The sequence below is a fragment of the Oryx dammah genome, unplaced genomic scaffold, assembly GCF_014754425.2.
Source record: "Oryx dammah isolate SB20612 unplaced genomic scaffold, SCBI_Odam_1.1 HiC_scaffold_1, whole genome shotgun sequence".
NCBI lineage: Eukaryota > Metazoa > Chordata > Mammalia > Artiodactyla > Bovidae > Oryx > Oryx dammah.
In genome coordinates, this window is record NW_024070185.1 from 37,226,598 (window position 1) to 37,251,800 (window position 25,203).

General features: G+C 39.2%; 1 protein-coding gene across 3 annotated transcripts in view; it reads right to left on the bottom strand.

The window, feature by feature from the left end:
- Positions 1 to 25,203, bottom strand: part of LOC120863043 (lysine-specific demethylase 4C) — a 404,602-nt gene that overhangs the window by 175,194 nt on the left and 204,205 nt on the right. For 2 of the 3 annotated variants that reach the window (XM_040239292.1, XM_040239340.1), the window contains exons 9-12: positions 16,482 to 16,675; positions 13,001 to 13,239; positions 10,157 to 10,470; positions 6,535 to 6,643 (exon numbers count right to left, since the gene is read on the bottom strand). In XM_040239292.1, the coding sequence (XP_040095226.1) occupies positions 6,535 to 6,643; positions 10,157 to 10,470; positions 13,001 to 13,239; positions 16,482 to 16,675 (856 nt within the window). Of the gene's footprint in view, positions 1 to 6,534; positions 6,644 to 10,156; positions 10,471 to 13,000; positions 13,240 to 15,639; positions 15,750 to 16,481; positions 16,676 to 25,203 lie in introns of those variants that run through there. The other variant, XM_040239349.1, reaches the window with a different exon arrangement.

Here is a 25,203-nt window from a genome sequence, read left to right on the forward strand (position 1 = left end):
AACCGGATTAAAACCTGAGTCAGGATTCGGGGAACCACACCCCAGGAGAGCTCCGCCAAACCGGATTAAAACCTGAGTCAGGATTCGGGGAACCACACTCTGGGAAAGTCCCCCATGGCCCCAAACCTGAGCCAATCCCGATAGGGATGCGGGATTTGGAAATCGCACGCACCCACGGCTCAGCCAATCATTACCCGCCAGCTGTACTAAGAACCGCCTGCATAAAAGCAGCTGTGAGTCAGAGCTCAGGGCTCTCCTCAAGACTCCACTGCGCTGGATGAGACAGGAGCCCTAGCTCGAGCTAGCAATAAACCCCTTTATGTTTCTGCATTGCTGTGGACGTCTTATTCTCTCAATTTGGGGGACTCGGTCACTGGGCATAACAGCAACCCCATGAATCGCAGCACGCCAGGCCTCCCTGTTCATCACCAACTCCCAGAGTTCACTCAGACTCACGTCCATCGAGTCCATGATGCCATCCAGCCATCTCATCCTCGGTCGTCCCCTTCTCCTCCTGCCCCCAGTCCCTCCCAGCATCAGAGTCTTTTCCAATGAGTCAACTCTTCGCATGAGGTGGCCAAAGTACTGGAGCTTCAGCTTCAGCATCATTCCTTCCAAAGAAATCCCAGGGTTGATCTCCTTCAGAATGGACTGGTAGGATCTCTTTGCACTCCAAGGGACTCTCAAGAGTCTTCTCCAACACCACACTTCAAAAGCATCAATTCTTCGGCGCTCAGCCTTCTTCACAGTCCAACTCTCACATCCATACATGACCACAGGAAAAGCCATAGCCTTGACTACACGGACCTTAGTCGGCAAAGTAATGTCTCTGCTTTTGAATATGCTATCTAGGTTGGTCATCACTTTTCTTCCAAGGAGTAAGAGTCTTTTCATTTCATAGCTGCAGTCACCATCTGCAGTGATTTTGGAGCCCCCCAAAATAAACTCTGACACTGTTTCCACTGTTTCCCCATCTATTTCCCATGAAGTGATGGGACCCGATGCCATGATCTTCGTTTTCTAAATGTTGAGCTTTAAGCCAACTTTTTCACTCTTCTCTTTCACTTTCATCAAGAGGCTTTTTAGCTGCTCTTCACTTTCTGCCATAAGGGTGGTATCATCTGCATATCTGAGGTTACTGATATTTCTCCCGGCAATCTTGATTCCAGCTTGTGTTTCTTCCAGTCCAGCGTTTCTCATCATGTCCTCTGCACAGAAGTTAAGTAAGCAGGGTGACAATATACAGCCTTGACAGACTCCTTTTCCTATTTGGAACCAGTCTGTTGTTCCATGTCCAGTTCTAACTGTTGCTTCCTGACCTGCATACAGATTTCTCAAGAGGCAGGTCAACTGGTCTGGTAGTCCCATCTTTTTCAGAATTTTCCACAGTTTATTGTGATCCACACAGTCAAAGGCTTTGGCATAGTCAATAAAGCAGAAATAGATGTTTTTCTGGAACTCTCTTGCTTTTTCCATGATCCAGCGGATGTTGGCAATTTGATCTCTGGTTCCTCTGCCTTTTCTAAAACCAGCTTGAACATCAGGGAGTTTACGCTTCACATATTGCTGAAGGCTGGCTTGGGAGAATTTTGAGCATTACTTTACTAGCATGTGAGATGAATGCAATTGTGCGGTAGTTTGAGCATTCTTTTGCATTGCCTTTCTTTGGAATTGGAATGAAAACTGACCTTTTCCAGTCCTGTGGCCACTGCTGAGTTTTCCAAATTTGCTGGCATATTGAATGCAGCACTTTCACAGCATCATCTTTCAGGATTTGAAACAGCTCAACTGGAATTCCATCACCTCCACTAGTTTTGTTTGTAGTGATGCTTTCTAAGGCCCGCTTGACTTCACTTTCCAAGATGTCTGGCTCTAGATTAGTGATCACATCATCATGACTATCTGGGTCGTGAAGATCTTTTTTGTACAGTTCTTCCATGTATTACTGCCACCTCTTCTTAATATCTTCTGCTTCTGTTAGGTCCAGACCATTTCTGTCCTTTACCAAGCCCATCCTTGCATGAAATGTTCCCTTGGTATCTCTAATTTTCTAGATGGCCTAATTTATCAATTATTTCTCAGTGTTATATAACTGGTGAATTATCTGGTAATCCAGTTCATCACGTTCACATTCTGTCTCTTTAAAATATATTTTTGCCCAAATATAAATGTGTTTACTATAAAAACTTGAAAAGTTATCAGCATACAAAAGAGAACTAAAATCACTAATAACAATCTTGTATATTTTCTTATAAACTTTCAACTTAATTTTCTAAATCTTCGGCAGAATCTCCATAGATAGCCTAAGTATGTCAACTCAAATCACCACCAACAGACATGGAGATTATTCCATCTGCCACAGCCACATTCATAAGCTTTCCTGGTATTTGTGAGCTTTGTCCTTTACAGTTGCTTTAGAAACATTAGCCTTATCACTTCACCAAGGGGATTATGTGCACAGTAAGTACAAAAGCAGTGAATATACTGTAAGTCAAAAGTAGAGAAAGTTGGAAAATTTATGTTGCAAAGTAGTTAGAAGAAAATTTAAGTGGAAAATAAACACATACATGATACCTGAAAATTGTAAATCAACTATACTTCAGTTTCTTTTTTAATGCATACATGTGTGCAGGAAGGGAACTTCAAAGACCAAACAAGGAACTATGAAGGGTAAGGCAGGGGGATGGATATTAATAAAATGCATGGTCAGAATATGGATGTCAATGTACAAAGTTTATTAGCCTAACATCAGTTTAGGAAAAGCCCTGAGTTTGTGTCAGCACAAAGTGTTGCTGATGAAAACTCTAGTCAGAAAAAGCATGCATGAGTGAAAAGGAATTGAATAAAAATGCCTTTAAACTGGGAAGGAAATACACGTAAGTGCACACACATGCACACACACGCACATCTACATACACACTGACTGAGTTGCTAGCTAAGCAACTGTCCCAATAAGGTATCATTCCTCTGGGGGCCCTCAGGTCCCCAAAGCACTGACCACATCTAAATGCCATGTCAGCTTCATATTAACTTTGAGGACCTGACTGAGTCAGGTGATGGTCCCAGCTAATTAAAACAGTCTGTTTTTCTATCTACTTATATAGAGAATATTTCCTGGACAAGAATTTTGGTTTTCCTTTTAACATGACAGCATATATTACATCACAGTATTTCACAATCTTTTATAATGGTTGATTTCAAGGTTACTGATCACCTGGGACTTCCTGCTTTTGGACCCACAGGTGGGTTAAGCCACCCACTCACCTTGGACCCAGAGTGCAGAGATAAGAGCAAAGGCGTAAGAGTGAGGAGACAGACACACAGACAAATAATGAAATACAATGTAAGGTGACAAGCCATATGCTAGAGCTAAGTAAGCATAGATGGAATAGGACAGTAGAAGAGAAGTAAAAAATGAGGAAAAACTGCTCAGAAACACATGAGAATGGTGCCAAGATGGAAAGGGCATCACAGGTAAAGCAGCAGTTCAAGGAAGTGCACGGAAGCATAAAGCAGCACCAGATACTCAGGAGGGAAAAAAAAAAGTTATGTGAATGGATGGAAAAGAGGTTCCACACTGAATAGTGGAGGGAAACAAAGACAGTAAACGAAGATAGTAAGAAGTCGGTAGTGGATTATGAGCAGCTTTCAAGTCATTTATCCTGTATCGAAGCTGTAACATTAAGGGAAATGTGTGAGATTTGAGCTGGCATCTTTAGCAACCCAAGAAAAACATCACTATGGCAGATTTCTAAGCTGCCCTCCCAGCCCAACCCCCAGGGTCCATCCTCACTCTCAGTGTCTTCTGAGGCCAGGGTAGAGCACTGTTCTCAGAGCTGCCTGACTCACCTATGCTGGAGACACACACCCCTCTTCCTACAGACATTCAACCACAAAGCTCTGAGATCAGACTACAGGAATATACCATGAGAGTGAAGAGTATAATCAGTACTGTTATATCACAAGGGGAGAATGGGTACATATCCACAATGTTTCAAAACTAAACCCACCCAGCCAAGCACTTCTCTTTCAAGGCTGTTTCAATTCAACATTGTATAATTAGCTTAAAAAGCAGGAAAACACAGAGACTACCAATCCATGTTTCAGGATCACCTTGTGCAGCTGCCTGACTGAAGGAAAAGGGTAAAAGAAAACCGGTTAAAACTAGAGACAGATTAGTAACTGCTTTTAAACTATAAATAATACATATGTGGTATACAGTTAAGATAATTTTTCACTACTCCCCTCAAAAAGAACAAAATTAAATACTAGTTTATGTAAAAGTTTTACATTCTAAAACATCATTCCTTTCTTAGGTATCTCCCTCTGGTCAGGCCCTCATGTTTTTCTGCTAAGTATGGAAAAGCTTCTTCTAGGAAAGAAGAGGATGAGAGTTGGGAAATCCTTGCTGATCCTAGTAATTACTGGATCTGCCACCAATTAGGATGATTTCTTTAGTTCCAGGCCATTTGAGTATCAAAGAACCACTGCCCTGTCTTTTGAAAGGTGCACCTGAGAGGGGACTCATCTCTCAGCTGCCCATAAGCTCCCAGAGGTGCTGGGTCAGTATCCTTCCCCTCTGTTGCTTTTCTGGAGTCAAATGCCAGCCCCACAGAAGGGTTCACTCACCAACAAGGAACACTGCTGTTCAGAGATGCAATTTCTCAGATGCTCCAATCTAGATCTACTCATGCTCCTGCCTGGCATACATACCTACTTCTGTAAGAGGAGTGCAGAAAGAGTCCAATAGTTAGGGTAGGAAATTTCCAAAAGAGGCTAGATTTATAGTTGTGTGCTCCCAATGAGCACTCATCCTGCTCTTCATCACTTTCTAATAATGACACTCCCAGTTGTACAAGACACAAAGAGAGATGGCTAAGGGAAAAACATTCAAGTTCCCCAAAAATAATTTGCCCCAGCTCCATTCTCAATTTAGAAGCTTGTAAAAAATCTTTAGCCATCACTATAATTCTCTGATTTTTCCTTTCAATTCTCAGAAATCCCCAGAGGACCCCAAGAGTTCTTAACATATAAAAACAGAGGGCAAAACTGCTGCAAAAGCTGCAGTCACCAGTGTATCAGCAAGATATTTAACCTCAGACCTTTGAGATCTCCCTGTTAAACCAATCCAGTTAGAAATTTTGCAAGCTATAGTGATCAAAATCAGAACTGCTTTCCAAGGAGAAACTCTGGACCAATTTATGATGATCCACATGGAAATAAACTTTCCAGGACGATAAAGAAATAGGAGAAGGTAGTTTTCCTTATGTATCAGGACAGCACAGTCCCTTCCAAGAAGCTCTGCTGTTGCTATAGGCTATAATGGGGAAGGGTCATGAAAATTCATGAGTAATGCACAGTGAATATTAATTACTTTATACAGAACAATTCTTTATTTTGACAAAAAGGAGGAAATGGTTTGCGTTGGATACAATAAAGTTGGAGAAATAAAAACTGAACATGATGACATATGGAAATAAAGGCAAATGTGTTTAATTACTTTTATTGTTCAAGGCAGAATTCCATCCTGAACTGGTGTTACAGACACTGCTACCATCATTATCTGATCCCTACACTGATTAACTTTTTTTTCCTAACTAAACATGAGGCATAAAAGAAGACAGTGAATAAATGGGAAAGAAAATCTGCTAAGGATATGTACTCTGATAAACTGGATTTAAACTAGATGCAAGTCTGAACCCAAGATTCATGTTACTCCCTTGACAGCATCCCTACAGACAAGTACCTTAATTAACAGTTTCTACCAGTAAAGGATGACATCTCAAAGAAGGGCTTTTTACAGAACACCAGCTTCAACTGATCCTTTTAGAGATCAAAAAAAAAAAAAATACACCTTATGAAGCTATGACACATTGGAAGGAATAAACAGTTGGTCAGTGGTCCGACTGAAGAAAAAGAAAAAAAAATTTTGGAAAAAGAGAGAAAGAGAGGTAAAGAGGGCAACCAGGTAAACCACACAGACAAATGTTACATCTAAGAATAGCAGCTGGTTGTAAATAAAACGACTTCATGCCAAGCCTCATTCGCACAGTCTAAGAGGAAGGGTGTTCCATGACACACTGGGTGTAACAGGATACAGAAGTCCTGCCATGTAGTTTCTGACTCAGACGGTGTGGATAAATTTAAAGGAGTCAAGTTAAAATCAGACGCAATGCAAAGAAATACAAAGCATGTTAATTCCATGATATGATACTCTTGAGAGAAAGGACGTCAACTTCTTCTGGAGGTTCTTAAGACAAATGTCAGAAACAACCAATTTACCCATCAAATAAAAAAGGAAGACTTTAACACTGCTTGATTATGTGAAACAAGTGTGTATCCCTAAAATCTAAGTTCTAAATAAACTGTGTGTCACTCAGGATCTCCTTAAGGTATATACTTGCCACTTGGTCAGATTTCTTCTCTACCAGGCAGTTTTTTTTTTGAAAAGTTTGTTACAACAAACTGACAGAATAAATTCTGAATATTATACAGTTTACATGGAATAAATACTGAAAAACAATCCAAGCTCACCTTCATCACTCGTTGCCTGCTGCTTCACCAGGGTCATCGGAGATCTCGCTGGAGGCTTACTAAGTGGGTGGCGCCAACTTTTAGCAGTTTTGGTTTCACCTTCTGTTCTCTGGTTACAGAACATGAATAGGGGAAAAATACTCATTATTAAAGACTTGTTTTAAAACAAAAAACTATCATTACAATGACTTACCACAAATAAATTATAAAGAACTCTTGTACTTGTTTTACCACCTGAGAAATTAGGTTAGTTAAAGAAATTTAAATGGCAAAATCAACAGAAATAGGAGCCATTCTGTTAGTAATTTTACTGGCAGAGGAATCACTGAACTATCCTTCCATTTCATATTAAAGCACTATCTGTAGTGCAGGGTACCCTTTGCAAACCTATAATAAACTCAGAGTTTTCAAAAGTCCTTCAAAGATAATCTAAATTTAGGATTATATATTCATAACAATCCAGGACCATGGCATTTGGTCCCATGTGACTGTACAGCAGGTTATTTTGCTTTCTGTCTTCAGGAGGCAATACAGCCAAAGTAAACCTATACTCTTCCTTCCACTGGAAAATGAACCCTCACTTCTCTGAGGACCAAATAGGAAATCAAACGTTGTTGTTGTTTAATACGGCACATAACTGTCATCCTGAAACCACTAACATACTATGTAAAATCTTTTGTCATGAGCTGCCTGGACTACATTTTTCTTTCAAAGGTAGGGGAAAAAGTCATTTGCATCTTGACATCTTTCAGAGAGACTCTGTTTACAAGCTTTCTCATCCATACAATCAAAAAAAAAAGTGGCAGAGTTGCTAGTTAGAGAAAGAGTTCAAATCCAGTGTGTTTGCATCAGTGGTTCATGTAAAAGAAAGGAGTCTCATACATTTCCCTAAAGCTGAAGCAGCAGCAGCCGGAAGGAAAAACACTATGCTAGCATCTGACACGTAAACAGGCTTATGAGAAAATGTGTGACAACACTCTAATCAAAGCAGGATTCACAAAGTAATGACAGAGGATGAGATTTGCCTGTGGTTTATAATAGCTAAAGATGAATGTGAGAAATTATAATTTAGTCAAAAGTAAGAAATATTTATTAAGCCCTTACTATGTGCTACACTGCTCTAAGAGTAAGCTAGAGCAGGAAAAACTTCTACCAGGTCCCTGCTTCCAAGGAGTGCAATATTGATGGGGTAGGCCAGAGACAATAAACAGGTAAAAAGTAAATATTGGGTTGTTGTTATTGTTTCAGTTGCTCAGTTGTGTCTGACTCTTTGCGACCCCATGGACTGTAGCCTGCCAGGTTCCTCTATCCATGGGATTTCCCAGGCAAGAATACTGGAGTGGGTTGCCATTTCCTGTTCCAGGGGATCTTCCCGACCCAGGGATCAAACCAGCATCTCCTGCTTGGCAGGCTGATTCTTTTACCACTGAGACACTGTGGAAGCCCATAAATATCAGGTACTATTAAGCAAATGTGCAGTAATAATAATAATAAAAAAAAGCATGACAAAGAATAGAAAGAGATGGGGAGGAGGTTATTTTATGTGGGATCATCAGAGAAGGCCTTTCTGATGTGAAGACATCTGAGTGGAGTCTCGAGAGCAATGACAAAGCAGCACATTTAGCCCTCTGGGAGAGGAGCATTTTGGACAGCAGGAAAAGCATGTAATGTGTGAACATGTTTGGTTCCCTTAATGTTTCCCAAGAAGGATGACTGAAGCTGACTGCTATCAGCAAACACACAGTATTACACTCAATACTAAGAAACACTGGTCACACTACACAAAAATGAACCAGGTCTGTGTGGCTTAGAAGGACTTAGAAGTCTGACAAAATGGGATGAGAAGAGAACACCACACAGCTGTTTCTAACAAGTGCAAACCAAGTCCTCAGCCCTCAGCAACAGCACTTGCCTTCCTGGCCAGTCAGGCTTTGTTCAGTGAAATGATAAAGATGAAGGGGAACAAAAAAGTTATTTTCAGTTCCATTCTAGTTTAAAGAATCAGACCAAATAAAAACAGGCATGTGACTTATTCACCAGTCTAGAATCCCAGTATATGTCCAGCTACAAATAATCCCTACGTGAAACTAAGTTGTAAATTTTGTTTACTGCTATGTGAATACTATGTTCGAATTTCTTAGCTACCTTTTCAAATAAATTAGATCATAACTTTCTGTTTCTCAGGTGTTTCTGAGAAATATTTTATACTTCAGTAGGACAATCATGCATAAAAAAATGGTAGAAAGTTATTGGGGGAAATTAGGAAATTATCTCAGAGAAGGCAATGGCACCCCAACTCCAGTACTCTTGCCTGAAAAATCCCATGGATGGAGGAGCCTGGAAGGCTGCAGTCCATGGGGTCGCTGAGGGTCAGACACGACTGAGCGACTTCACTTTCACTTTTCAATTTCATGCATTGGCGAAGGAAATGGCACCCACTCCAGCGTTCTTGCCTGGAGAATCCCAGGGACGGGGAAGCCTGGTGGGCTGCCATCTCTGGGGTTGCACAGAGTCGGACACGACAAAGCAACTTAGCAGCAACAGCAGCAGCAGGAAATTATCTACATTTTAGTGGACATTTTAAAACTACTTATAAATAGGGCATTCCAAATTGATGTCTTTATTTACTCTCTCTTGCTACTCAAAGATACAAAAGGCTTCTTCTGAGCTAAAATGAGCAGGAGCAATCCAAAACTGGGTCTGTTCAGCAGCAGCCAGCACAATTTATCAGCTCAAACATTTGAGGCTTCCCTTATTGATCCACCCGAACTCCTTTACCAAGCTGTTCAGGTCAAAAGAGGTTACTAAATTATGACAATAACAACACACAATTGTAGCTTGGCTGATTTACTCACAATCAGTTTATGCTGAAAGCATATGGTATTAACATCATACAAGAACATAGGAGAAACAGGGAAGCCTTCTGCAAAGGGTTACAATGAGGAAGTTGGAAATCAAGAGGGATCTTGAGTTTTCCAAGTGGCAGAAAGCCTGGTTCCAGCATGGGTAGAGACAGAAGTTTCATCCTGGTCCTAGATTCAGAGTCCATGAGGCAAGAGTCAGGAAAAAGCATAACCAGAAGAGCCCTAATGTTAAAATAGAGGTTGAGAGAAGCCTAGGACCCAGAGGTATTAAGCACTGGCAGAAAGAGGGAAGTCTTGCAGGTGAATTATTTCCAATCTGGCTAACATTGCAGGTGACAGAACCATTCTATGTCTTGACTATATCAATGTCAGTACCACTGTGCTATCCTATCCTAGTTTTCCAAGGAGGTTCTATTGCGGAAAACTGGGTATATTAGATCTTGCTACGCTACTTCTTAACACTGCATATAAATCTACAAAGATCTCAAAACAAAGAGTTTAATGTTAGAAAAACTAAAAAAGAAAGAAAATTAAACTCCAACATGTGGCCAAAAGTTCCATGTTCTCTGAATTATCACCAGGTTAGCCAGAGCTCACAGAAAGCTTACCTCCCAGTCATTGAAGGAAACAGATTAAGACCTATAAATGTGAGATGCTATTTCTCCCCTACAGCAAGGTTTCCATGTATATAGCATGCTGTCTTCAGAAAGAGCCTTGACAACACAATAAATATGGTAAAGATTGACACTGTCACATACACTGGGGACTTTGAAGCCATTTCTCTGGCCACTGGGGACCGCTGGGACTTCCCCAGGTTCAAGGCCACTCCCACGGCTTTCCAGATCACTCTCTTCTCCCTCAGTCAAAGCACTGCTACTCTCTGCCACAGAGGAGTATGACTCAGGTGACTTTGGCCATGGAAGCTTGCGTGGCTCTGATTCCTCGGACGTCACTTGGCCACTAAATATGGACTCGTCAGCCTCACTGGGATTTGAAGGTGGAACTGCAGCACAAGTTTGGTCAGCCTCAGCTTTTATTTTCTCTGTTACAGATGTGTTTAGGCAGATGTTTCCTAAGGAGTAAAACAAGAGCCTGTTAATAAATGTTACAATATATTATTGCTAAGGATTGTTAAACTGTTCTAGAGTAAATGTCTATCATCAAACATCCCCTCTAAATTTCTACTGAAGATCCAAGTGGAAAAGGTCACCAAAGCACTATGCAGCCTTTGTAGTTGCTAAGGCAGCAAAATAATGTATTTACTGACAAAATGAGGGATCAAAAAGAGGTTCCACTGTAAACCAGTGTCCAAAGCCATGGCAGTAACAATACTTACATAAGCAATAGCAATTTGAGATCTTTCTAAAAAATAAGAATTTGGTTCCAATATATGTTACTGATGAAACGTTCCAACTCAAAAAGATGTAAAACTGTACAAATCCATGTAAAATACATGTAAAACTGTGCAGGTCCGATAAAAATGATTTCTTAAACTAATCCTGCACAGTACAAGGACAGCACAGAAATGAAAGGAATATCACACACAGTTTACTTCTGTAGCTTGCTCCCTCTCTTATGCATACACAAGTGTGCCTCATTTTATTCACCTATCGCATAGTAGCTCAAACACTGCAACATGCCAAATCTATTAAACGCTCTGTCAAGTCTTAAACGGAGAAGGTGATGGCACCCCACTCCAGTACCCTTGCCTGGAAAATCCCATGGACGGAGGAGCCTGGTGGGCTGCAGTCCATGGGATCGCGTAGAGTCAAGACACCACTGAGCGACTTCCCTTTCACTTTTCACTTTCATGCATTGGAGAAGGAAATGGCAACCCACTCCAATGTTCTTGCCTGGAGAATCCCAGGGATGGGGGAGCCTGGTGGGCTGCCGTCTATGGGATCACACAGAGTCGGACACGACTGAAGTGACTTAGCAGCAGCAGCATCAGGTCTTAAAACCCAGAAGTCAAAATGCAAGAAACTAGGTAGCAAGAGAACAAATAAAGCTGTGTACGCTTGGCTTAAACGACTCAGTAGTTCGTAAAGTAATTAATTTAACCCAGGGTACTAAAAAAAAAAAAAACCATGGTGAGGGACAACAAAGAAATATCTGTATACATTACATAACTAGGGATTCCTTGGTGGCTCAGAAGTAAAGAATCTGCCTGCCAATGCAGAAGATGAGGGTTCACCCACTGGGTTGGAAAAATTCCCTAGAGAAGGAAATGGCAACCTACTCCAGTATCCTTGCCTGAGAAATCCCAGGACAGAGGAGCCTGTGGGCTACAGTTTACAGGATTGCAAAAGAGTCGGACAGAACTCAGCGACTGAGTACGTGTATAGTGCATAACTGGTCTCTGCACTTGCCCACCTTCTTCACTTTCTGTCTTCCATACATTGATTACAAATCAGTTCAGCTATCACCTACTCCCAGAAACCTTGCCAGTTCAGCCTCCTGTCTATTTTGGGTCTTTCCTTGGTACGCCATCTCTATAGTGGTACTTGGCACACTAGATAGGAATTACATATTTATTTGTCTAGATATCCAATTAAATACAAACTCACTGGGGAAATGTCCATGATTTAAACTCGATTAACACAGACATTTCAAGTGCAAAAGGAAATAAGAATGGAGAAGAAGCCAAGGACTGATTAATTATAACAATGATCAGGACTTTTCTTTTACTATAAGTGGAATAAGAACAAGAAAATGTCAGGGCCAAGACCTAAGCTGAGTCTTTTAAAAGAATCACTACAACTGCCAAATGGACATCTGACTAGTAGGGGTGACTAGAGTGGACACTGGAAAAACAAGAAGGAGGCACCTTCTACAACAGTCCAGACAAAGATAAGACATCTTTGTGTTATAGATGTGAAGAGGAAAGATGTGAAGAGGAAGCAGGGGGATGTCTGGATTTGGGAGAGCCCCACAACATAAAGATAGAATAGATGAGGGGAATGAGAGTGAGACAGGAATTACCAATAAGCTCCATTAGAAAAAGGGCAAAATCTCCCATAAGCATTAAAGAGGCAAAGCATAAAAACCGTTTCAAAGAAATATGCTACAAAAAAGGGGAAAAGCAAATTAGTTGAGATTTACAGATGATGGCTTTGGCACAGAGAAACAGCCAGGGGGTTATATATGCCATTTCACAGGACTGAATGATTTTTGATGTTACTTTGTAAAATATTAATCTTTATTTTCTTCTTAAAATTAATTCAAAAGCTAAGAATCTGCAAAGAATTATCTATAATTGGTTTTCTCTATTCCATGGGAATTCAAGAGAAGATTTCCAAAAATGTATTATATATTGTAAATTGAGTTGCATCAAAAAAAATTTTTTTTTCCATTTTAGAATCTTCTTTTTTATTAAATGAAATAGGTACTGCTGGCTATTTGTCTTAAAATTTCATTACCCAGAACAGGGGTACTTCTGGCTTTTCTAACACTCCCTTGGCCTTCTAGTTTAGTTGCCTCATAGCTTTAGAGAGCTTACTGGTTAAGATAAAGTAAGATATCTGTCCTAGAAAACACAGACTTATGGAAGATCAGCAACTACCTACTACTAACACGTGAAACATAATCAGCTAGTTTCTCACCTGAGAATCTGATATTATCCGACAAATTATGATCCAGCTGCATCCTGCTAACAGAGGCCTCTTTCTCTGAAGGTGCTTCTGTTTTTACTAGAGTCACTGCTGCTTCTGGCTTTCCATCATCCTTGAGATCACCTGGATCCGGGTCAGGAGTGGGTCCCTCTGCCCCACCAACTATAGCTGATAGTTTCTCATCCTCCTCATTCTTAGGCCTCTTAGAGTGAGAACTAGTACACTGGAAGCTATTAACAAGAAAAGCTGTAGTCAGAACACAATGTGGGCAAAGGACAGCAAAAAATATATACATAAGCATTATTTTCACTTATTGAAAAAACAGAATAAAAAACTGGTTTTTAATCGTAATATACAAAGATAATTGTCATGATTAATAGATCAAATTTGAAATTGAAATATTAACAGTTTTAATAACAATTTACTAAAAATTAAAACTAAAACAATGCTAAATAATTGATTATTAAAACATTATTGGGAAAAAGTCACTGTTGAAACTTTATATGGAGAAGGAAATGGCAACCTACTCCAGTATTCCTGCCTGGAGAATACAATGGACAGAGAGCCTGGTGGGCTACATATAGTCCATGGGGTCTCAAAGAGTCGGACAAGACTGAGCAACGAAACAACAACAAAACTTTATAACAATATTAAAAGAAAGCTTAACATAAAAACTAAAGTGAAAAATCATGACACAGGGATAAAATCAAACATTATTTAGATAATAAAGAAAAAGGAAACAAGGTGACTGCATAAAGCTGTTGTTAAAATTTTAGTAGATTATTTACATTCTGAGGTGACTTGGTGACTGTATTTGCCTGAGTTTCATATAATTCTGAAATATGCATGAAAATCATTAAGATTAAATGTCAAATTATCATTAGCTGAAGAAATTAAGAGAGGAAGAAGGCTAACCACATGTATTTAACATCTTATATCAATGTACTATTTATTTTCAGAATGGACACCATTTTTATATTATTCCACTTCTAGTATTTTTCAGCAGGTCACTTCATAGCTTTATTATAGATGCCTTCTGTATATGACACAACATTTCTAACACTTTCATTTGAGAATAGCTATAACTCAAACTAAATCAACATATATTTCAGAGTATGTACACACACACACACACACACACACACACACACACACACACGACATTCCCTGGTGTCTCAGAGGTTAAAGCGTCTGCCTCCAATGCAGCAGACCCGGGTTTGATCCCTGGGTCAGGAAGATCCCCTGGAGAAGGAAATGGTAACCCACTCCAGTATTCTTGCCTGGAGAATCCCATGGACGGAGAAGCCCGATAGGCTCCAGTCCACGGGTTGCAAAGAGTCGGACAAGACTGAGCGACTTCACTTTCACTTTCTATAGAAAGTCCCCATAAGATAAAGGGAGTAAGCCAGGGATAACCTGGCTTTGGTAAATTGGATAGAAGTAACAGTACTGATATCATCACTTTTACTGAAACCCATGCAGTGGTCTATGTGGAATATTTTACATTATGAATAGCATAGCACACATAAAATTAAAAGGTTGACATCTTTTTGAGATTTCAATGAATCATTCCCTTTATTAGATTTCCTTAGATACAGTATATTACTTAAGGGAGATCAGCAAACTCAATGATCAAGCCACAAAGGTGAGCATAACAAGCCCCTCAACATTAGGCTTTCTAACTGGGTAAGTAAAGACCACTGATTATTTTAACCTACTGAAAGACATTTCACATCTGTTTGATGTCATATCTATGTTCGATGTCAACCAACAAGGACCACTGTGATTAGTAACTAAGAGACCAGATTAAACACCTAAATTAGAGTGTTGTGTTTTCTGTCCATTAAAGAATAATCCTCAAGACGTTCTATTGGCCACTGACAGATTGACTACTGTCTCCTGCAGCAAATTTTTTTTGGCAATGTGGATTAGCACCTTTACTCTCCAAATCAGTGTTTCCCAAAGTTTTCAGAGTGCAACCCACAGTGAGTTATATATACTTCAGATGATGGCATGATACACACATACACTGATGCTGACACATGTCATGAATTAATACTTACCATCACCTCATGGGAAGGACTATGATACATTTTACTCTAACTTCCTAGTTTTAAAATGCTGTTCCTAACCTATTAAATTGATTTGAAAAGTGACAGTTTAAAAACTCCTGCTGTAGACTATAGGGTGAAATAAGAATATCTGGGTTGTAATTCTGCTACTAATTCTGTGCTTCAAGTATAGCTCTTATAAAAGCTGGTTTGATTCCATGTTCTTAAGGTTCCTCCACTCACTAGCATTCTAAAATAGCAGAAAATAAATTGTCAGGGGAAAAAATAAGAGAGAGAGACAGAGAGAGAGAGTCAGAAAATAAACATCAGAAGTGTGGGCAAAGATTTAAAATTACAGTGCTTTTTGGTTAGTAGCTAAAAACCGGAAAGAAGCTACAGGTCCAACTACAGGAGATTAGATAAAATACATGCAGGCATTAAAAATTCTGTAGCAAGTCATTCAATTACATGAAAAAACACAAAACTGGTCAAATTACTAATAGAGCATGGCCCCAATTTTGGAAAGGTATATAATATAATAAATAAGAAATATATATGTAAAGGATATATACAAAATGTTAACACTGGTTATCTCTGGATTGTGAGGTAATGGGTGATTTGGGATTCCTTCATTATTCTTTTCCTTATTTTACAAATTTTCTCCAATGCACAAATATTACTTTTACAATCTGAAAGAAAAACAATGAGTAATATTGGAGAGTAAAAATACAACACAAACCTGGAAAACAAGAACCTAAAAAGGTTGCCTGAGGACCTGAGCGACAAAACACACTCCCTGTTTAATGTGTTTCAAGACAGCAAGATCACCACGACAGGCCTAAAGGCTTCTGAGATGGCCCTGGCCACAAAAATGGAATGTAGGATACATTACACAGAGACAACCACGTTACAGAAATACCACATGCTCTGACATCTTGTGAAAGCACAAAGCCAAGTGTGCATAATGCAGCAAAAGAGAAGCTACCCAACGAGAAAAGTAATACGAGATGTTTGACAAACGAAGAAAAGAACTACAAAAGTCAAAATCAGTAGCCAAATTAAAAAGTTGGAAACCAAGTTATTGAAGCTGACAAAAATAAGGATATGAGTAGACAGCACCCATAAGACTTTAAATACATTCATGTAAGGGGTTTAGAAGTTCCACAACTGTTCTATTTTTCATGCACTCCCAACACAACAGACCTCTCTTTTTACATTTATTTATTTATTGCACTCTATTTATTTACTGCACTTCCAAAGAGTTACAAATACTTTGCCTCAAATTTTCAGTAAGATAGTAAATAAACATACAATGAATAAACAGAAGAAAAGCAAATAAATAGTCTTTAAGAACGTTGAGCTCAAGGACCCATTTTAACTGAGTAACCACAAGTGGGATGGGGTGGGGGCAAGATCGTTACCTCCTGGATGCTTTTCTTACTTTCCTCCTCCTCTGCAGCCATGCTTTGACTTCAGGGGTGGATTCTGGAGTAGGCTTTGTGTGATCAATGGTATATATATCCTTTCCTTGTTTCCAAAGCTGGTATCTGTCTGGTTGAAATTTCCTCACAAAGATATCCATAGAAATTTTCACCATGTCTTTCCTGCAAGTGCACTGAAACACAATGGGGTTGGAGTGCTTTAGACACTTTGCTAACTACATAAAGTCACACTGAGTTGTTCTTTGAGTGTACCATACATGAATACTTAGTCACTACATAATTAAAAATAATGTTTTATATTTCCAAACATTCAGTGAGTAACAAACTCAATTTCTCCTGAATTGAGGTGACAATCTGTATATTCACATCTATAAATGACAGTAAGATGTTAAAATGCACTGCAAAGTGTATCAAGAACAACTGAAAGGAAAGAGCACACATTTGAAAGCATACCTGCAAAGAAGGAATACCCTTCCAGCACAAGGATGCATCGCTGCACTGAATATTATAAAGAAGAAAATCTAGGTTGGCAATGAATAAAAGTAGCTAATAAATGTGTGGTTAGAATAATTTAACCAATAGATTGAAATAAATTTTCTCCAAGACACATATTAATCACTTTAATGTTTATTAACAAATATACTCTCACAAAGTAACCAACAATTAGGAGCAAATAAACAGTCTCTTCTATATCATATCACATGAAACACCCAGCATCATCTCTACAATCATATCCATTAGGAAGAACAGTATTAAGGTAAAAAGTTCAAAGAAAAGATTATTTTGAACCCACTAGAACTTCCATTCTCATGAATACATAGTTAGCAGTCATTAGAATGTTTCCTATAAAGACCTCACACAGGTTAAAGTGTGTCCAGACTAATACTCCAGGCAGGCAGAATCTAAACAGTGCAACAGAGGTAGTCTCAAAGATGTAACTAACATACCTTAATCATCTCTAACACACCTGGTAATAGACTGGTGGACTCAAAACCAGACTTGAAACTGTAAATCTTTCAATACTTTGGGAAAACAATTATCATCTCTATGCAAATTAATTTAAACTTTCTTAATAACCTCCTGATCAAAACTTCCTCTACAGAGTTCCAATCTTGACTTGAAAGTTCAAGAAAAAGGAAAAAACAGAACATCTCAGGACATGGCTAGTAGTCTAATATGCTGAAAAGCAACTTCTCCAACTTCTAAAAAAATTCTGCGGTTATTCTATGTTATGATAATCCTTCTGTTCTCCTATATTCACAATCAACATTTCCTAATCCCTCCCTTCCCTTCGACCCCTAGAAATCCAGTCTGTCATCACCTACAATTAGCTCTTCACCTACCTGCATAAATCATTTTACCAGGACACCTTCACTGTCAGACTCTGAAACTTAGTATAACAAAGCTAACTAATTTCCCTGCCTACAGTCTCTTCGAGTTCCAATTCATCTTCATAGCTGTCACTTTAATCTCCCTCAAATATCTCATAATCTTTCATTTCCGAGTTCAATACATATAGTATTCTGCTCTGCCTTTAAAATAAAGTCTAATGTTCTGAGCCTGGCATTCAAGGCCTCTTAAGCTTTATCTCCACTAGTGAGACATCCAGGTTTTTCTTCCACTGCAAGTCAAATGAATATTCCTATTCAACCACAAAGCAGTCACCGTGAGCCTCCTTACCTCAATACTTCTGATCCTACCACAAAGCCTTCCAGCTCACCATTCTGCCATTCAAAGAAAATTCACCCTAAACACTGAATGCAAATTGTACCAATTACTGAATGGAGTACTATTTATCTACATCACTGCTTTCTATCATTAGTTAAGTACAGGCAGACTTCATTCTATTACACATTGCTTTATTGCACTTTCCTCTAACATACTTTGCAGATAAAGTGCTTTTGACAAATTGAAGGTTTGTGGCAACTATGCATCAAGTCAATCAATTTTTCCTACAGCATTTTCCAACAGCAGTTGCTCTCTTCATATCTCTGTGTTACATTCTGGTAATTCTCAACATTTCAAACTTTTTCATTATTAGGGTGATCTGTCATCAGTGATTATTGATGTTACTATTGCAAAAAGAATAAAACTTGCTGAAGGCTCAAATGATAGTTAACTTTTTTTAGCAATAGAATATTTTCTAATTAAAATATATACTTTTTTCTAGACATAAAACTACTGTACATAATAGACTGCAATATAGTGTAAACATAACTTTTATATGCACTGGGGAACCAAATAATTTGTGTGACTTGCTTTTTTGGGGGAAAGGAACTGAATCCCCAATCTCTGAGGCACGCCTGTAAAAAGAGAGCTCTGAGTCATTTTTAAGTCTTCCTGGCTCAGAAATATGGAAAATGAGGATCATTAGATATTTGAAGATATTTTGCTTTAAGATGCAACCTTTCACTAAAAGGAAGAAATGAAATTTAGACTCACCTGCAGAAACTCTCTTATTTGAGTACAGTGTTACTAATATTTGCTTTGTGAAAAAAAAGAAGTGGATAATATAGATACTATAAGTTGCCTTGGCATCGAAGAATTTTGTGTTACATTTTAATTTCCTATCCCTCTCTCCTAGAAGTCTTGAATTATGTACACATACAACACGATCCATTGGTCAACTGATTCTCTGACTCAGTGTAAGAATTTATGTCCTAAAACAGAGAACAAATTAATGATTGCCAGGGTTAAGGGAAGAAATGACAGTGAGAGGGAAGCAGGTGGGTTCAGGTATACAAGGCAATGTGAGGGATCCTTGCAGTGGTAGAAATATTTTGTATCTTGACTCTATCATTGTCAATATCCTCTTTTCCTATATTGTACTATAATTATACAGGAAATTATCACCAGAGTAACAGGGTAAAGGATACATAGGATGTATGTGTCTTATTTTTAGCAGCTGGATGTGAATCTACAATTATCTAAAGATAAAACATTTAAGAAAAAAATAAACCCCAAGACTTCCTTAAAAACATACATATATATGTATATATGTTTAACCTTCAATTTTAAATATTCAGAAATGCAGGCATAAAATACCCAAAATAATGCAAGGGAACAATGCAAGAGTCAAAAATAATTGAAAGTGAAAGTGAAGGCGCTCAGTCCTGCCCGACTCTTTGCGACTCCAAGGACAGCAGCCTGCACCAAGCTTCTCCGTCCATGGGATTTTCAAGGCAAGAGTACTGGAGTGGATTGCCATTTCTTTCTCCAGGGAATCTTCCCAACCCAGGGATCGAACCCAGGTCTCTTGCACTGTAGTCAGACGCTTTACCGTCTGAGCCACCAGGGAAGTCCAAAAATAGTTGAAGTAAACTTTAAAAGCACAGAGAAAATCTACTTTTGTCAGTAGTGACAATTAACACATTCATCTAAAGCCCTAAAGATTACTAAGAACATTTAATAGAATGTGCAACGTGACTTTACTAGCATATAAGAATGGAAGACATTAACAATCCCATTTAGGAACCAAGAAATTACAGACTACATATTGGTACAAAAAGCAATAACAGGTAATAACTCTCAAGCAAGGTATTTTGGATATGAATTCAAAACACTAATAGAGATGGCTTTTCTTACTGTTTCTTTTAAGAGTATATCTATTGTTTATGCAATATCATATTTAAAGGGAGTTGTCAGGAGTCTATAACCACAGAACTCTTCCACATTTCACTACTCTAAGACTTGTTACACAGAAAGATGATTATTCATTCCTGTCTCCCGGGAAGTCGAATTCATGCTGTTATTTATACTGAAAACCAGCAATCTAATTTCAAGATGAAAATGTTTCTAAAAATCAGCAACTTTCTAAGGCAGCAAATACTAAGCTAGTCATCTGAACTGTAGAATTGGAAATTTCATATAACCACAATATATGATTAATAAAATAAGCTGAGGCTTAATAAAAAAAACCCAAACTAAGGTATTACTTGAACATACTTTCTCTGTGACACACAGTATGGCTAATGGGGGGAGGGCAGGGAGGAGCTTTCACAAGCAAATATCTGATAAGGAAGACTTTGAAGGTATGCAAACATCTGAAATTATCCTGCTTTCCAGTCTATTTATAATAATTAAATGGTAATTAAGAAGGAACTGAGGAAAGGGACTTCCCTGGTGGCCCAGTGGCTAAGATTTCTCACTTTCAATGCAGGGGGCCCCAGACTGATCCCCCTGGTCAGGGAACTGGATGCCACATGCCACACCTATGAGTTTGCATGCCACAGCAAAGACCCAGGGCAGTCAAATAAGTAAATAAAAAATAAATATTAAACAATAAAAAAAGGTACTAAGGCAAGAATAACTTAAAATAAGATAACAAACCTGGTAAGCCACTTGATGTGGCTGTTATGGGTTTAACTGTATCTCCCTTCCACCCCCAAAAAGGGATGTTGAAGTTCTAACCCCAGTACATCAGAATACAGACCTACTTTGGAGACAGGGTTAAGGCAGAAATAATTACATATGGTGTTACTGAGTAGAGTGGGCCCTTCATCCAGTAGGACTGGTGCCCATATCAAAAAAGAAGAGGCACAGACACGCAGGGAATAAGGCCATGTAAAGACGGAGGCACAGATTGGAGTGATGCATCTACAAGGCAAGGGCCGTCAAGGATTAACTCTGCCACCAGGAAGAAGCCGGGGAGGGCCTCAGAGGGAGGGCAGAACTGTGGGTACCTTGATTTTGGACTTCTGGCCTCCAGAACCCTGAGGCAACAAATTTCTGTTGTTGTAATTCACCCAGTTGGTGACTCTATTACAGCAGTCCAAGGGAACTAATACAAAATTTTGGAACTAGGAAGTGAAGTGCAGCACTTCTATAGCAACCAGCTTAAAATGCAGAGTGGCTATGGGAGGAAAAGCATAGAGAAGGCTTTCATCATCACCGACTATATATATATATATAAGAACAGAGTATTGCGACATGTGCTAGATGTGCTTCTGGCAAGGTCTCGGAGGTAAATGAGGAGTATAGTATTGGACACTGGAGGAAAGGTGATCCCTGTTGTGAAAAATGGAAAAGCTGTGTTATGTTGGGTGAAAGGTAGAACTTAAAAATTACAAACTTGGAAATTGAGATTTCCAATGAAAGTATGGAAAGTTCAGCTTTGCTTGCCTTGTCTGCTTACTGTAAGACAGGAGAAGAAAGAAAGAAACTGAGGAAGGAACGGCTAAGCAAAAAGAAAACCAGTTTGGAAAACTCTCAGCCTATCCACAGAGTATATTCTGGACACTGGGCCAGTGGTTTGGCTGGTTAGACATTTGAGATGTATAGAACAGTCTTTTGGACTCTGTGGGAGAGGGAGAGGGTGGGATGATTTGGGAGAATGACACTGAAACATATATAATATCATATAAGAAACGAATCGCCAGTCCAGGTTCGATGCAAGATACAGGATGCTCGGTGCTGGTGCACTGGGATGACCCAGAGGGATGGTACGGGGGATTCACAACGGGGAACACATGTATACCCGTGACAGATTCATGTTGATGTATGGCAAAACCAATACAATATTGTAAAGCAATTAGCCCCCAATTAAAATAAATAAATTTAAATTAAAAATAAATAAATAAAGAGAGTAGGCATGTGAGTCATGGGTCAGATCAGCCATCTCAGCAGAAGCCAGGAATGGATATGTGGTTATCCAGGAAAGGCCTGTAGAGGATACTCTTGTGTGATGGCTTGGATACCCCTGAGGTGCAAAGAAGATCAACCAAGTTTGTGAGGGCTTTATGTTAGAAGAAATAATGCCAGCCTGAACTGAAAATGACAAAGACAGGATGAAATGAAGGAATAATGACTAACAGGACAACTCACAAGGAAGAGGACTGAGCCAACAGTCCTCTGTAACATCTGTTACAGCAGCAAAAAAAACTCTTATATGGAACATATAGAAAAATGCTGCCATATGTTTTACTTAACATATATTAATGGAGGCCCACCTGCAATGGAGGAGACAGGAGATACGGGTTCGATCCCTGCATTGGGAAGATCCCCTGGGGAGGAAATGGCAACCCACTCCAGTATTCTTTCCTTTTTTTTTTTAACCCTTCCTCCCCCGACTCAAGTATTCTTGTCTCAAAAATTGCATGGACAGAGGAGCCTGTTGGGCTATCATCCATGGGGTCGCACAGAGTCAGATACGACTGAGCAACTAAGCATGCACAATGTAAGTATTCAATAAAGCAGTAAACCCATTCATGTTAAATTTTTCTGAATAACATAAACCCACGAATTATTACTATCCAATCAACAATATGCTAGATAATACATTAAAATAACATTATTTCTACATTGGATTATAATGCCTTGGAAGAGGAGAAAAAGAAAGCATGACAACAGTTTGTTGATAAACTACAAACCCACAATGCAGCATACTCTGACACTTAAAACCTGGAACAAATTCCAGCTTCAACACTAACCAGCCACGTAACCTTGATAAAGTTATTAAATGTCTCTGTGCCTCAGCTACCTCATTTGAAAAACAGAGCATAATAATGGTAACTACCTCACAAGGACTAAGCTTTTTGTATCTGTAAAATAGACTACTGTCAACTACAAGTTGGCACTTACCAAGAGCCTGGCCACTTCAGTACCTTGTCTTGACAACCCCATGAAGAGTATGAAAAGGCAAAAAGATAGGACACCGAAAGATGAATTCCCCAGGCCGGTAGGTGTCCAATATGCTACTGGAGAAGAGTGGAGAAATAATACCACAACGAATGAAGAGACAGAGCCAAAGCGAAAACAACGCCCAGCAGTGGATGTGACTGGTGATGCAAATAAAGTCTGATGCTGTAAAGAACAGTATTGCATAGGAGCCTGGAATCTTAGGTACATAAATAAAGGCAAATTGAAAGCGGTCAAACAGGAGATGGCAAAAATAAACATCGACATTTTAGGAATCAGTGAACTAAAATGGACTGGAATGGGCGAATTTACCTCAGATGACCATTATATCTACTACTGTGGGAAAGAATCCCTTAGAAGAAATGGAGTAGCCAACATGGTGAACAGAAGAGTCTGAAATGCAGTACTTGGATGCAGTCTCAAAAATGACAGAATGATCTCTGTTTCCAATGCAAACCATGCAATATCACAGTAATCCAAGTCTATGCCCCGACCAGTAATGCATAAGAAACTGAAGCTGAATGGGTCTATGAAGACCTACAAGACCTTATAGAACTAACACCCCAAAAAGATATCCTTTTCATTACAGGGGACTGGAATGTCTAAGTAGGAAGTCAAGAGATACCTGGAGTAACAGGCAATCTTGGCCTTGGAGTACAAAATAAAGTAGGGCAAAGGTTAGCAGAGTTTTGCCAAAAGAATGCACTAGTCATAGCAAACACCCTCTTCCACCAACACAAGAGAAGACTCTACACATGGACATCAAAGAAGACTCTACAGATGGCCAATACCAAAATCAGGCTGATTATATTATTTGCAGTCAAAGATGGAGAAGCTCTATACAGTCGGCAAAGACAAGACCAGAAGTTGACTGTGGCTCAGATCATGAACTCCTTATTGCCAAATTCAGACTTAAATTGAAGAAAGTAGGGAAAACCACTAGACCATTCAGGTATGACCTAAATCAAATCCCTTACGATTATACAGTGGAAGTAACAAACAGATTCAATGGATTAGATCTGATGGACAGAGTGCCTGAAGAACTATGGACAGAGGTTCCTGACATTGTACAGGAGGCAGTGATCAAGATCATCCCCAAGAGAAAGAAATGCAAAAAGGCAAAATGGTTGTCTGATGAGGCCTTACAAATAGCTGAGAAAAGAAGATAAGCTAAAGGCAAAAGAGAAAAGGAAAGATACACCCATTTGAAAGCAGAGTTCCAAAGAATAGCAAGGAGAGATAAGAAAGCCTTCCTCAGTGATCAATGCAAGGAAATAGAGGAAAACGACAGAATAGGAAAGACTAGAACTGTCTTCAAGAAAATTAGAGATACCCAGGGAACATTTCATGCAAAGATGAGCATAATAAAGGACAGAAATGGTATGGACCTAACAGAAGCAGAAGATATTAAGAAGAGGTGGCAAGAATACACAGAAGAACTATATAAAAAAGATCTTCATGACCCAGATAACCACAATGGTGTGATCACTCACCTACAGCCAGACATCCTGGAATGTAAAGTCAACTGGGCCTTAGGAAGCATCACTATGAACAAAGCTAGTGGAGGGGATGGAATTTCAATTGAACTATTTCAAATCCTGGAAGATAATGCTGTGAAAGTGCTACACTCAATACGCCAGCAAATTGGGAAAACTCAGCAGTGGCCACAGGACTGGAAAAGGTCACTTTTCATTCCAATCCCAAAGAAAAGTAATGCCAAAGAAGGGTCAAAATACCGCACAATTGCAATCATCTCAAACACTAGCAAAGTAATGCTCAAAATTCTCCAAACCAGGCTTCAACAGTATGTGTACTGTGAAATTCCAGATGTTCAATCTGGATTTCAAAAAGTCAGAGGAACCAGAGATCAAATTGCCAACATCCACTGAATCATCAATAAAGCAAGAGAGTTCCAGAGAAACATCTACTTCTGCTTTATTGACTACACCAGAGAGAATCTACTCTTGAGAGAATCCCTTGGACTGGAAGGAGATCCATCCAGTCCATCCTAAAGGAAATCAATCCTAAATATTCATTGGAAGGACTGATGCTGAAGCTGAAATGC